A 14,031-nucleotide genomic window follows, 5' to 3' on the forward strand; every position below is an offset into this window, starting at 1 on the left:
TTCCTGCATACTCTTCAATTTTAGAAAGCAGATCTTCTCTTTGGTCCTTTAGGGTAGACATAATTTGTATTTCATTCAAAGAGACCGTTTGTTTGGTATTAAATGTAATGTAGATTGATGTAACTACATTGTTGCTCTCTTTCAAAAATTTGACTTCAATTGCAGTTTGCTGTTTTGTTTAAAACTTCCGAGGTCTCTACTCACAGAAATTACTTTGTTCTTTATTTTTTTGTTTGTAATTTCCAAAAAATTGCCTCACATCTGTGTTAAACAGTTTTGGTACAATAGTTGTTTCTAAACCTTCTAATCTTCATAAATTCCGCCACTTCAAAAGATTATAAAACGTGAGCTCTCATTGCGGATATAAGTTTTGAGGACCAAGCCATTTTTACCAGAGGGTTCAATTTTGACTTTGTTTTCAGCGCGTTCGAGCAGTTCAAGTAGTGAAAACTCTTTTCCCGTAAAACCCTAAATTGACACTGATGCAAGTGCATTGCTGTGATGTAATCGTTACGATTGCATGTTCCCATGGGTGAGACAGGCAAGACATGAACATTGTTGTTTTCAGCAAGTATGAGTAGTTCCCGATAACTTTTTTCTGTAAACTCGAGAATGCTCGATGACTGCTACTCCAAAAGTATAAAAAAAATGAGTAAAGTGTCAGGACCACCCCTAACTTGGGGTACGCTGGGCATGGTGGGATTAACCTTTCACCCGGCTCCCACCTACTGAGGTATTCTTGTGTCGTAACTTAAGCTTTGTTAATAATTAACCTTTTTCAATGCGTCAAGGGATTGGATGACAATATCAAACACTGCATTTTATATACTAACTTGGAAGAAATACATGTATACCTGCTTAGTGTTAATACTTCCACTTTATCTAACGTTCCTAATCAAGGAATTTCTTTTCACACTGTTGCACTGTATGTATTAAAACAACCATCCAGGAGTCACAAGGAGTTGTGACTTAAGAGTTGGGCTTTGATCCAAATACTGGTTAGCTCTATCCATTAAATAATTAGGCGGGCTTTGTTGTCAATGAAATAACGTCCAATATCGCGATCTAGATCCAAGTGAAACAAACAGGCCCCAAGTAAACAGGGGCCCTTTGTATAGTCCTCCATCGACATACAGAGTACAGTAGCAGTACACAAAGGGCGCAATTTGTGGGTCTCGGCCAGGATGCATGCAATGAGCATGTTGAAAAGGTTTGAAGAAAAGGTCGAGGTGTCCTAGCCCCACGAGTGTGGCCTGGATCTCACCTTGCTATATCCTTGGCCACATTTTCATCTATAAGAAATGTCTGTGCAAACATGGCAAAAGTTGCCGCACAATTTTATGCAACAGCACACATTTTAACCCTGACAGTTGACTCAACTATCTGTGCTTTCATTTGCTGCATTTTTTGTGATATTACCTCGACCGTTGACAACACAGCAAGATTCACAATTTTTAAGCCATAGACAACATGTGCTGTTTCATGTGAGGAATACGCATTTCGAGGGTGATAGGGAGCACGGGCGGTCGTGAGTAACGGCGCGATCAGCAAGGACAAGTAGCCTATTACGATCTTTTTATTTGATGTTTTGGTATGCAAATTGCTTTGAGATTACAAGTTATTTCTAATCTTTTAATCTTTTCTGACATGAAACAGCCGTCATGCATTTTGGGAGTAATATGGAGAAGTAATGTTTGGTTTTACCGCCAGCAAGGGCCATGCGCTTATGTCACAAAATACCCTTTTTGAAAATAGCAAGTGGTGGAAGTGGATCAACACAGTCGAGGTAAGATCACTAAAAATGCAGCAAAGGGCAGATAGTACAGTCAACATTCATAGGGATAAAAATGTGTGCTGTTGCACAGAATTGTGCCTTAACTTTTAGGAATTATATATTTGGGGTGGGGGAGAGAGTTCCATATACGAACACTTGAGGCCCTGTCCACAAACCCACAGTACTTGTCTGAAAAAACTGTGTTTTTTTGTACATGCTTCAGAATTTTCATTGCTAAATTTAAACTTTTAGGACATGTCACCACTTTCAGATGGCTTTTATAACGTTTCAAAGGAAAAACAGTGTTGTGCGTATATAAAACTCTTTCTGCTCTCTTTATTGCACTGACCCTATATTTTGAAAATCTTGAATTGTAAATTGTGAGAAAATGTGACTTCTTCACTGATAAACCAGCCATGCAAATTTGACTCCACCGTGTGTCATGTGTTAAAACACTCACTTTCTCCCCCCCTCATAATTTCCCTCAAAACACTGCCCTCTTTTCACGACATCATCCCTAAAGTTATTGAGCATGAAGTCGTAGTCATCTTCCAACATAACCAAGGTGAATCCAAATGTTGAAATGTAGGGCAAGATTGGGCATAAACTACAGTTCGATGCTTTTTAACAATGTGCATGCGCAATAAGCAAGTTCAGAAAGTATTGGTGGCCCCCTTCAGTCAAGGGTCAATCGGGATTAAAGTCTGCAAGCGTCATTCATTAGTGTATGCACGGTAAGGACCGGACGCTCATCGTGGTCCGTCGTAGGATCATTTTATCATTTTGGTAAGTCAAGTTTTTAGGGAAGGATTTCAAGGAAATGCCCCATACGAACAAAGCTGACATGAGTTTGTCCTTGTCCACAATATACAAGGGTTGCAATCAGCTTCGTTACCCTTGCCACTGCCAGGCGAGCTAGCCTTGTACCTGTTTACAATTTGACATAGCAGACAAAGGCACCAGGATGGCCTAGACAATTAAAGGGTCTATGATAATGTGTTTTTTATTATTGTAATTGATAAAGTGTTTCTACCTGAACTAATTTTTGCCCATTTTACCTTTGCCTGCACTGCCTTGGTATCAATAAAAAAATAAAAACATGTTTGAGGGGTGACCAACACGCCCCGCCTATCTCCTCATTAACATAAGAATGTGTGACGTAAACTCCGGAGATCGGCATACTTTCCCGGTTATACGTGGCAGCTTGATCGGCAGCGTCACACGCACTTCTTGTAAAGTTTCTTGAGATTTTCGCCGCACTCCTTCACGAAAATAACGTAGTTTTTCGGAATGCCACCGACCTGTATTGTTGCTGGCTGCAGCAACACTACCAAAGATGGTTTTAGTCTGCATCGGTTTCCATCTGACCCGAAATTTCGACGAATTTGGACGGCCAAAGTGAAGCTGACCCGAGCCAAGTGGTCAGGACCAACCGAGCACTCGGTGATCTGCTCCGCGCACTTCGAGCCTTCTTGCTTTGATCGAAACCCCAACGATCAACAACATCAGTTTGGGATTAAGTTCAAGGCAATGCTTCGTCCCGATGCTGTGCCCACAATATTTCTAACAAGCAAGAAAAGCGAGCCGGTACTGGAAGAGAAGAGGAAGGGTGCTTTTGCAAAACGCGAGCGACTCCGAGTAAGTTTTATCGTTTCTCACTTGTCATGCATGCACGTACGTTAGTTTCATCATCGCATGGTACATGCGTTTTGCAGGTGATCGTTTTGCACACGTTTCGTTAGGCAGGGTACACTTCATGTACAGTGTGCGCGCGTGTACGTGTGTACCGGTCACGTTGCTACCGGGTGGGTGCGTAAGTGTACATGTACATGTATGGTACATATCCCACCACGTCGTGGGCTTACACGCACATGCGTGTACACGGATACTTGTACATGTACATGCACAGATCGCCATGAAAACACGTACTTCACAAATGACAACTATTCGCACTGCACACTCCACGCACTGTCCATGCTGGCGACTGCCCAGAATTCGATTTTGGTTGTTTATTCTGTTGATCTTAAAGCTAGAAATACTGTGCAGAAATAGAAACCCACTTCAATATTTGTACATTTTGATAGGCTAATGATGGGGCAGGGTTGAAATCGGTCGACACTCAACACTTTCTGTTGACACAAATCTGGTCACTCACTGATATACAAAGTGCAGTTCTTTTTCAATCAGCGTAAACCTTGCTGATCGTGCCGTGAAGCTGAGAAGCAACAATATCATTAACTATACGGTTTCTGTCCCTTTTTGTTTCTTTTGCTTTTCAAAAAATTTTTCACTGTTATAAGCACAACTGTAATAGTTTGAAAATGACACTCGTTTTACTGAACTATTCCTCCTAAGTCCTATTCATTTTAACAAGGACTAATTTTAGCATGGAGCTATAAAAAGGATTTTATTTAATTTGTTCTTCACTGGAAACTGCTATCAGGTTATGGAGGATGTGCTTCCACGGAAGCAAGCCAGAACAGAGAGTGACCAAGTTGGACAGGTTGAAGATAGAACCTTGTGCAGAGAGAGTGTGCCAGACCCAGAGTCTTTTGCCAGTTCTAGTAGCATGATTCCAGTTGTGTCGGTAAGTCCATCACAATCATGTGCTCCTTTCAACTATTGTTGAACATTCAAGAGGAACAAATGGGTATTGTTCTTTCAGTATTTTCTTTGGAAATGTTTTTTTAATAAGTTTCAATTTTTTTTTACATGTGCAGACGGTGGATGCTGCTTGTCAGACTGATCCAGTGAAAATTCTTGGTTGTGATATGCGTAAGTATCAAACTGCATTGGAAATGTATATTTTTGTTGTCATCTTAATTTACAAAGGGCATTTTTTTCTTGTTATTCTGTGTTCTTGTTCTAGTCATAGTTCATGATAAACAACGAATTTATTCATTTTTTCTGACAGATACTGATGCCGGAATACAAGCTGTTCCCGAAGTCGATGAAGCTGGGATACTCTGCAAGCTGCTTGATGATGCAGAGGTCGAGGAGGCACAAGACAATGAAGTTGAAGAATTAGAAGATGAAGATTTAGAAGAGGAACAACAGCATGATGATTCCGACTATGAACCATCCTCATCATCATCTTCATCATCATCTTCAGAACCTTGTCGCACCCGGTCATTCAAAAAGTAAGTACATGATAGGTGCAGTATATGAAATGAGAATTTAATTTATAAGGTTACAACAGAAACAAAATGAAATGTTTTTTAAATTTAAAATTAACCTTCTCTCACCGCAGAGTAGAAAGTACTTTTCATCCCCACACTCACTTTAGTATCACTATGGTTGACCCAAATGCCATTGATTTTTTTTGTAAACAGAAGGGGGAGAAGTCCACGGACAGTTCCAACGTCATCAGATGTTCCTCCTCAAGATCATCCAAAATACATCGTGTTTGAGGGGGAGCTCTTGAAACTTTTTAAGAAGTGTTTTAAGTGCGGCTCGAGGAAGGTCAGTCTGACCAAACGAACTGTGGGGACTTTCCTTTCAGTGTTTCAGCGATGTGGGGCCTGCAAATCCAAGGAGACAACATGGAGTTCCCAGCCTTGGCTAGGTGCAACACCTGCAGGAAATCTTCTTCTATCTGCAGCTGTCCTGTTTGCTGGTGCCAGCCCATCACAGGCTCTCCGCATGCTAACCAGTATGGGGGTAGCTTGTATTTCGCTGCGCACTTTTTTTTCCCACCAGAAGATACACCTCTTGCCATCAGTTGAAGCGGTGTGGGCGCAACACATCACTGAAGTAAAGCTTCGTTTGAAAGCGGATAATCAAGAACTTGTCATCGGCGGGGATGGACGAGCAGATAGTCCGGGCCACTCCGCAAAATATGGGAGCTACACTGCCATAGAACTCAACGCCAACAAGATTGTTGATATACAGCTTGTACAGGTGAGTCTTTGTTCCTAAAGACATTTAGACTTTATGTACATACGGTGGTTTTCAGCAAATGGTTCTTGACAATTTGTACAAGCAAAAGGATGCAGTCATTTCATTAACTTTATTCTGTATAAATAGTCAATTTAATAGTTGCTTATTTCAATTTGCTGCTGTGGCTGCGCCTTGATTGATTGCCTCAGATTGAATGTTTGTTACTAATATTCGGTACATGTATTTGTTACGTATTCATTTATTAGTGCAATGAAGTCAAGAGTAGCTACCACATGGAGCTTGAGGGCTTCAAAAGGACAATGGCAACCATACGTGAAGCTGACCTCACTGTCACCAAGCTCATCACTGACCGTCATCGCTCTTTGGCCAAATATGTGCGGGAACATGAGCCAACAATTCTGCACATGTATGACGTCTGGCATATAGCAAAAGGTACCGGTAGTTGCAGCTATAGATTTAAAGTTATATCCCACCATCAATATTCGTTTTTATGACCTTCGAAACCATTTGTCGAGACTACAGGATTTCAACTGATTTCCTGAGAAATACATACAAAATAATTATGGCAAGAAATTGTTTGAAAGGCCCAAAGTATCTTTGCATAGTTTCAGATACAATTTTCTGTTACAACAATTTTCCTTTTTGCAAAAAAAGTGATGTCTGTCACTTGGCCAACAAGCGTGGGCCCTGACATGTTTAATCTTATTTTGTATCATTTATTTCTTTATTTTAATTCAGGGATCAAGAAGAAGGTCGATAAATTAGCCAAGAAGAAAGGGTTTGAGGGTGTGGCCGAATGGAAGAGGTCCATAAACAATCATGTTTATTGGTGTGCCTCTTCCACCACTGATGCAGAGGAGGATCTCCGGGAGGCCAAGTGGGCCTCTTTATGTAACCACATCGTTGGAGTACACCGAGGGCACTCTGCTCTATATCCTAAGTGTGACCACGGCCGACTTGGGAGGCGAAAGAAGAAATGGTTGAAGCCAGGTATTAAAAAAGAATTTACTTTCAGGCTTTCCCTTATGGTTCTTTAATGTAGGAGTCATGAAGACTAATTGAAACAAAATGATCTTAACAAATCAGGTTTATGGCTTTGTAGGGACCGAGGAAACTACCCAGCTGTACCAAATTCTGGAGAGTACCTCATTGCTGAAAGACATTCGGAAAATGTCTTCCACAGCGCAGACGTCCTCCCTGGAGAGCTTCCACAGCCTGATAAACCAATTTGCTCCCAAGATGAAGGCCTACTCGTATGATGGTATGACTTGCAGGTCAGTAGAATTAAGGTGTTACTTCAATTATTTACTTAGTGCAAATGTTTTTGTGCATTCTGCTTCTCATGGAACTTTATCCAACTTAACAAATCTTTTGCCACCCCTTTAATTACCATTAATACTGCCAGTCCATATTTACTTGTATAAATTTTTACTTTTGTTGAAAATCCTACAATTGTTGTATTTGTTAGGCTTCACATTGCTGGCCTTCATTACAATGAGAATAGCGACAGAAACCAGGCTGTCACATCCAAGGGCACTCAGATGTTTCACCTCAGCAAGCCAAAGTTTAAGCCGGGGGAAGCTACAGTGAAACCAATCAAAGAAGCAGCTTCTTTTGGTAGGGGTCTTGATATTTTAATTTGTCAAGTTTTTCACAAAACCCATGCTTTGTAGATTGTAAATTTTCACCTAAAATCTACTTTTTTACAGAAGTGCATGTATGCTTTCGACAACATGTTCCTTGCTTTCGAAAAAGAATTCAGATGAGTTAGACTGTAGATTTAAAAACTTATCTTTCAACAGTTTGTGCTCACGACTGTTTTACATTTTTCAGGAAATACAGCTTTTTATTTTTCCCCCCGTAAAGTATGCCTTAGTAAGGGCATAAAAAGCCCATGAAATTACATTGAAAATTCGGAAGAGCTGTTGTAATAAACAATTTTCTACATGTACATGTATATTCAAAATCACTGTATTGTTTGTTCTCCTCAGGGTATGTCAGGACTCTGTTTATAGAGGCGATCCGGCGATGCTGTTTTGTTGTGCCCAACACTGCTGCTCAGTCTAAACCCCCGACTATGGCAGAGAAATACACGTTTCCAGAGAAAGATGTTCTGATTGCAAGGCACAGGAGCAGATTTAATAAACCTTGAGAGTAAATCCCTGCTTGGTGTAGAACTACAAGGAATGATCAGAGATAGGATCTTAAATGTTGATTCATTTAAAGCCTCAGCTCATGAATGATACATGTATTTGCCGAAAACAAGTGTTCATAATTTCAGTCCTCAAATAAGAAATACTTGCAAATTAGAGACCAATTGGTCTTCTGGCTCAGAAGAAATTTTCAAAGGAAGAGTTTTTTCTTATTGATTATGTTTTTGGCATCGATCTCACTGATTTAGATTTAGGACTTCTTGATTTATGAACTAATTGATGTATAATATGAAAACCCACACAAGATCTTATCTGTGTGTGCTTCAAAGTGAACTAGAGTGGACATGTTTCACAGGTAACTCGATGCTTGAGCTGATCAGTTCTTTCTTTCGATTGCTATTTATTTAGTTGCAATTTTACAGAAAAAGAAGACTGACTTCTTTTAACAAGTAGCAAGAAATGCATTTCAAGCCCTCAGTACACGAAGTACATGTATAAGCAAGGTGAATAGATACCAAATCCTTACCCTCACCCTTTTTAAAATGTCCTCCGTCACAAATGTTAAAGATCCATGACCCCCAAAATATATTGACTGTGACTAAGGCATTCATAGCCAGGCCAGATAAATGACTGACTTTCATTAGTCACAACCCTTACTGTCAGGAATGTGGCAAAGGGTATTGATTTAATTAACAAATCTTGCAATACAATTCTAGTATGGTAGACAACATGACTGGTTTTCAGATTTAGTAAGCCTATTATTAAGCCTAATATTAAAATGAAATGACATGTATTTCTAGTTTACCGTGGTTTTAATAAATACACAGAAATAAGTCTACTATCAAGAAGAGATTTTAAAAAAAGTTGCATAGCTTTGCTGTGGGGAGTGAGCATTCCACTCGTACCTATGCTATTAAAATATCTTTTCTCAAATTAGGAATTACCAAAAACAGGAACAGCTGTAATGCTTTGCCCATTTATGCATCAACAAATCCTGTGTACTCTTCATCATTTGTGGGGAACATAGATCTTATCTTGTTGACAGCACATGCAGGAAGAACAACTCGTACTTCCCTCCCAAGATAGCCCCAGCACCATCTAGCAAGTTGTCTGTATGCAGTATGCCTATATTTTCTGAAAAAAAGTGACAACATTATATTGAAAGGATTTTGAGCAAAAAACGATAGGTTCCACAGCAGCACATTTAATACTTGCAAAAACATTGCACTTGTGATGGCGTAACTGCATGTACATGTAGTTGAAATATTGTGACGTAACTTTGTAACCCTAACAAAATCCAAATTGGGATGACACATGTACATGTACAGTGGTTGGCTTTCTGAGATTTTTCATATGTTATAATTTATGGTGTTTTTATTTCTCTCCTCTTTGCACAGGCACTTGCTAAATATTCATGAATGAGTGCCTGCCTGTATCAATGACGATGATAAATTAATTGACCTCAAAAGATCGCAAATGTGTTTATGGTGTAACTTACTGGTTTTCTGATCCTTGGTGAGCCTGTCCACCATACTGTTGCCTGTATTGATAATAGGCTGTATCCAATACCCATCGATCTAAACAAACAGTCCTAAATCCCGGATGCTCCGTAATACAGTCAAGGTCTAGAACAAAAGACTCTGTCATCCTCAAAACAGCATCGATCTCTTTACAGCATTTGCTCTCTCGCACGCTGGGCATCGGAGTACACTGCTCACATTCGCACCTGTAAATAAGGAGCATTTTGGTCATTAAATTTAGCTGAATAAAGACAAACCTTGTTTTACCTTGTCATCTTATGCCAAGGACTCTGTAGAAGAACTGAAGTCTGCAAGCAACGAAACTGGTCTCCAGTGTAGGCCCTGATAAATAAATCTATAAATCACCCTGTACTGTTGTGTTCAGCCATGCTACTATTGTTAGCATGGTTGAGTTTTTCCCACCTCGAAGCAAATGCACAGATTTCCTAAGGTCAATATTGTCCATGCACATAATGCAAGGGAGGATAACATGTTCGTCATGGTCGTAAATATACTTACAAGAGTCACCTCTAATAAAGTTTACATTATTAAAATCAAGCCATAACATTATCCAATTTAAAACGACAAGAAAACTATCGGTGTGATTTACATGTATTTGTCATGTTTGTATCGCAATAGACCCACCAATTGTTGTTACCAAGTCTGGCAACATGCTCCTCGTCATCCGTATCCGAATCGGATACAGAACCGCCGCCGTCGTCGCCTCTCTCAGGCTCATACATGTACGGCCGAACCCCTAACTCCTGTCTTTCATAGTCACTTTCACCAGAAATCTCACCACTTTCATCTGAAGAATCTGTCGCGGAAAGTTCTCCGTCTCCGGCGGTTGAATATGACAACGAGAAATTCGCCATGTCCACTTTATGACGAGCACAATAATGCACGGTACGCCCTGTACTGTACTGTAGCTACATGTGCATGTCACACGCGCGCACGCACGGAAAGTACACGTACGCGGTGTCCAGCTGCCTTATTAGCCTGGTACCCACGACGCACTCTGGGTACCAGACCATCTTACTGAACTCTTGATCTCCGGAGTCAACGTCACGAACAGCGCCACCGCGCGCTCTATTAAATAAGCAATTTTAATTCCAGCTTTTTTAAATTCTAATTTTACATACTGTAGACCACTCACAACTAAATAAAAACAGTTTATTTGTACAAAGAAGGTTTAAAGAAGCCAAAAAAAATCATTTAAGAGATTGTAAAATTTAATTCCGGCATAGACCCTTTAAGCTCAAGGCATGAATTTGTTTTAGTGCTGTTGAAACTTAGGTAAGATCCAACAATGTCTTTTCTCACTGGTGTGTTTGGAATTTCTAATGGTGCAGCCTCGGCAATATTTAACACTTGGATTAATCAACATGGACAAGAAAATGCCTGCAAAACTAATAGAGACAGAATTCTTACACACACACACAAAATTCCCAGTTTCCCGAAGTTTATCATAGCTTGGAATACTTACCCAGCAAAACAAGTGCAATAAGCAGTGAACACTCGTCCACTCTCCTTCTCAATAGCCACCTAGGTATGCCATGGGATATCATTCACTCGTTGCGATGACATGTATTGTGCCCTGATGAAACAGTGTTTGATTGCCTAGCTGATAGGATGATACTCCAACTAAGGGTGGGCATTTATGTTTAATTTGAAAAATGTTTACAAAAAACTTTCCATACCGTTTACTTTACAGACGCCGCCACCTACCTCGGTGTTTTCATGTATGCATAATTATATAGTTCAACAATGCACACGGTCCAACCTACATGTGTGTAAAATGCAGATTGATGTTGGGGCATTTAAAACAAGCAATGTTTATTGTTCTAGAATGCAGTTGTTTTCTTAAAAGTACATGGATGCCGGAAAGGAAAAAAAAACAGTAATGGGCATTGTTGACAATAAAAATGAATGCCAGATTCATCAACAAAATATCAAACCTGTAACAGGGGCAGTTCCATTTAAATGTTTGGAAAAATCTGTAAATGTACTTTTTTGTGTAAATGTCCCGCCCTCACCTCCAACGGACTCACCCCCCCCCGATGAATAACAACTGTATGCCTTTTGGTCTTTGAAGTCTTTCATAAGTCGGTTTGTGAATTCGTCATTTGTGTTTCTCCCCAACTAATTACCAATTTCCATAGCCATTCTTGGAGGCCACTTTCTGGTAGATTCTTCCTCACTTTCCCAATTATCGAGCTGCTTTGGGTTTGGTAGATGATCTCCATTAGGTAAGCTTAATACTAACTGTACAAAATCGCCATTACACCTCACTGCCTTCGGCGATGGGGCAAGAAATGCAAAAACCAAAGCCACAAGCTCCTCCTTCCTAACGGAGATTTTAATTCCTCTTGCTCGTAGAAGAGACTTCAGTGTCTGTACATTCCATGGCTTAATTTCGTCAATAGAAATATCGCTACCTGCAGTTTCGTTGCTCATGATTGCTCGGAAAACACACAACATGAGGACATGATGTATACGGTGTGCATAGAATGCACAGGTTTTAATCCCGATTGATCTTTGACCAAGAGTGCCACCAATACTTTCCAAACTCGCTCATTCAGTTACATTCGAACGAGTAGTCAGCCTACTTTTAAAATTTCATCGTTACTCATATTTCACCCATGGCTGCGAAGCTTGCAACGTACATGGTCATTGACATCTCATACAATTATTTTCATGTGAATCATTGTTCCTTCTGCAATGATCAGTGAAATCGGTTATTGATAACCCGTACCGTAACTGTGCCCTGGGCCTGATCCCTAAATGGTCAACTTGATAGTCCAAATCACCTACTGTTCAGGCAGCTTAATTGGAACTATTCACTCTTTGCATGCTGCCGCCATGGGCATGCAGAGCCTCCATATGGCAGCTTTAAAAACTAAATAAAACCGGTTCATTTATTTGCTTGTATTGTTGCGTGTAATTTTGTGCATGCTGTGTTAGTTCTTATGCCATGCGATTGGACAATATTTCAAAAAGTTGCTTTGACACGATTGTACAAGCTGCCAGCTCCCTAAGCTCTATTACAGGAATGGGGTTCCCAAATACACGGTCCCCCAACTTTTAAGTTTGAACAGACATTTCTCTAGTTATAGGCCTGGTATAATCAGTTCTTATATTATCGCAGTAGACCTAGCCGCATTTAAGTATTCCTGTTACGCCCTAGCCCAGGTTGGACGCTGTCTTCATTTACACTACTACTGACGTCCAGCACTAGTAAGCAGGAGGTTTAGGGTCCCACCCGAGTACACTTGTGGTTTTTTCAAAAGCCTTTGGGGGCATACACCGAGCATATACAGTGTTAAAATACATGTCGGGCAGGGCAACAAATCCAAAATTAATTTACATCTCCCCGGCGCAAATCCATCTTTGAAATTTACATCCAGGGTATGAAAGTCCTCCTACAAAGCAAAATTTTTTCAACGGTTTTTCTCTCACATTTTTACCAGACAGCTCTTTCTTTCACAAGTGCCTTGTAGGGGTGTGCATTTGCGTGTATTTTTAGAACCGGGTACCCGTTTTTTGTTAACATCGGGTACCCGGGTACCCGGAAAAGAGATCGCCTAATAACAAATGGCATTGCGCGCAACCCGGTGGATCATGTGCCCGAAACACGGTTCTTTTTGGTACATACGAAGCAAGCAGAACATTGTTCTAAACGTCGGAGTTAATCTCTCCTACCTTTTTATCAAACGAAATTGTTACCTTCAGTTTGCAAATTTTTTGTGGGTGTATGAAACAGAAAAACAAATCTTCACGGGAAATGTCAGAAAAAAGAACTGAGCTGCAAACCACCTACATGATATACGCACCTGCAAACGCTCAAAGGAAATGTCCCGGATGCTGCATGACCCCGGACACGCGGAACGCATGTGGCGTGCACAAATGGCTAGCGCTGGTCGTGTCACGTGCGGAGCAGATCAGTGCTATGTACGTCACGGGTTAAAAGGCTTAAAGTTTTATGTACAAAAATACCACCGTAACTCGAACAATGCCAACACCATTACATCCACTTATTTTGAAGTTTCTGATTCAAAAAACCGCCACCAAAATGCTTCAAACGGCGTTGAAAGAATCGGAAGTCTATATAGGGTCAGGAGTCATCGCAAGTTCATTTCTTTTCTGACGAGGACCAGCACGTTGCATAAATCAACGTAGCTGCAACTGTGTAATCCTGGCTTTCAAGACGCTGAAACTAACCTGATTGCAACGCGGGCCCCCTTTAGGCAGTCATTGGCCAATCGCTGGCACTGCAGCAGCCATGTGACCGTAAAAAGAAAGGTCATGTGACCACACATAAGGAAGCCCAAGTGAAAAAAATAGCAACGCTTAACGTTGTTAAATGACTAAGCGATACGAAAGTTTTGCCACACGAAGGTACGTACCACGATGAAGTGGTTTAGTTTTATAAATACTTTTTCAGGATAACTCCATTCCCCTGAGGTTCAAATTGTCGAGATTTTAATGCATAAGTACTTCGACAAGTGATATTTGATTGGCCGACTGTATTATGACTTGCATCTGTCAACATTTCCCTTTTTTTCGAATGAAAAAGTACTTGGATTTGAAATGCTTTAGTACATACAGAAAAAACCATTCCTGCTTTTTTGGTCAATTCCTCATCCACAGTTCCGCTGAATCACTGAGGAAATTCAAGTTGCTT

General features: G+C 40.5%; 3 protein-coding genes across 14 annotated transcripts in view; 1 reads left to right on the forward strand and 2 right to left on the reverse strand.

The window, feature by feature from the left end:
• kctd9 (potassium channel tetramerization domain containing 9) overlaps positions 1 to 14,031 on the reverse strand; it is a 189,986-nt gene that overhangs the window by 173,352 nt on the left and 2,603 nt on the right. The gene's annotated exons all lie outside the window — the stretch shown is intronic.
• LOC147796947 (uncharacterized) lies at positions 2,628 to 7,826 on the forward strand. 2 transcript variants are annotated; one of them, XM_087144837.1, is made up of 10 exons: positions 2,628 to 3,412; positions 4,218 to 4,361; positions 4,495 to 4,549; positions 4,689 to 4,914; positions 5,107 to 5,674; positions 5,920 to 6,106; positions 6,413 to 6,664; positions 6,777 to 6,948; positions 7,143 to 7,291; positions 7,666 to 7,826. In XM_087144837.1, the coding sequence occupies exons 1-10, from the start codon at positions 3,065 to 3,067 to the stop codon at positions 7,824 to 7,826; spliced, it is 2,262 nt and encodes a 753-aa protein (XP_087000963.1). In that variant the 5' UTR covers positions 2,628 to 3,064. The 2 variants fall into 2 exon arrangements, with proteins under 2 accessions (XP_087000963.1, XP_087000964.1); XM_087144838.1 differs by lacking the exon at positions 7,143 to 7,291 and having other exon boundaries at positions 7,666 to 7,748.
• On the reverse strand, positions 7,786 to 10,287 carry LOC147796948 (P2X purinoceptor 7-like). Its single transcript, XM_087144862.1, has 3 exons — positions 9,993 to 10,287; positions 9,326 to 9,553; positions 7,786 to 8,961 (listed from the first exon to the last, which is right to left on the reverse strand). The coding sequence occupies exons 1-3, from the start codon at positions 10,220 to 10,222 to the stop codon at positions 8,805 to 8,807; spliced, it is 615 nt and encodes a 204-aa protein (XP_087000988.1). The 5' UTR covers positions 10,223 to 10,287; the 3' UTR covers positions 7,786 to 8,804.

The sequence above is a fragment of the Acanthaster planci genome, linkage group LG13 (genome assembly GCF_054643075.1).
Source record: "Acanthaster planci isolate LZ-2023a linkage group LG13, COTS_SCS, whole genome shotgun sequence".
Lineage (NCBI taxonomy): Eukaryota > Metazoa > Echinodermata > Asteroidea > Valvatida > Acanthasteridae > Acanthaster > Acanthaster planci.

What these genes read in the sequence shown, in the direction of transcription:
- LOC147796947 (XM_087144837.1), top strand. Translation starts at nt 3,065, where the DNA reads ATGCCACCGACCTGTATTGTTGCTGGCTGCAGCAACACTACCAAAGAT. An exon ending in GCATGATTCCAGTTGTGTCG is followed by an intron (nt 4,362 to 4,494) that starts GTAAGTCCATCA and finishes TTACATGTGCAG; the next exon opens with ACGGTGGATGCTGCTTGTCA. An exon ending in AATTCTTGGTTGTGATATGC is followed by an intron (nt 4,550 to 4,688) that starts GTAAGTATCAAA and finishes TTTTTCTGACAG; the next exon opens with ATACTGATGCCGGAATACAA.
- LOC147796948 (XM_087144862.1), bottom strand. Translation starts at nt 10,222, where the DNA reads ATGGCGAATTTCTCGTTGTCATATTCAACCGCCGGAGACGGAGAACTT. An exon ending in AGACTTGGTAACAACAATTG is followed by an intron (nt 9,554 to 9,992) that starts GTGGGTCTATTG and finishes CCTTATTTACAG; the next exon opens with GTGCGAATGTGAGCAGTGTA. An exon ending in CACCAAGGATCAGAAAACCA is followed by an intron (nt 8,962 to 9,325) that starts GTAAGTTACACC and finishes ACTTTTTTTCAG; the next exon opens with AAAATATAGGCATACTGCAT.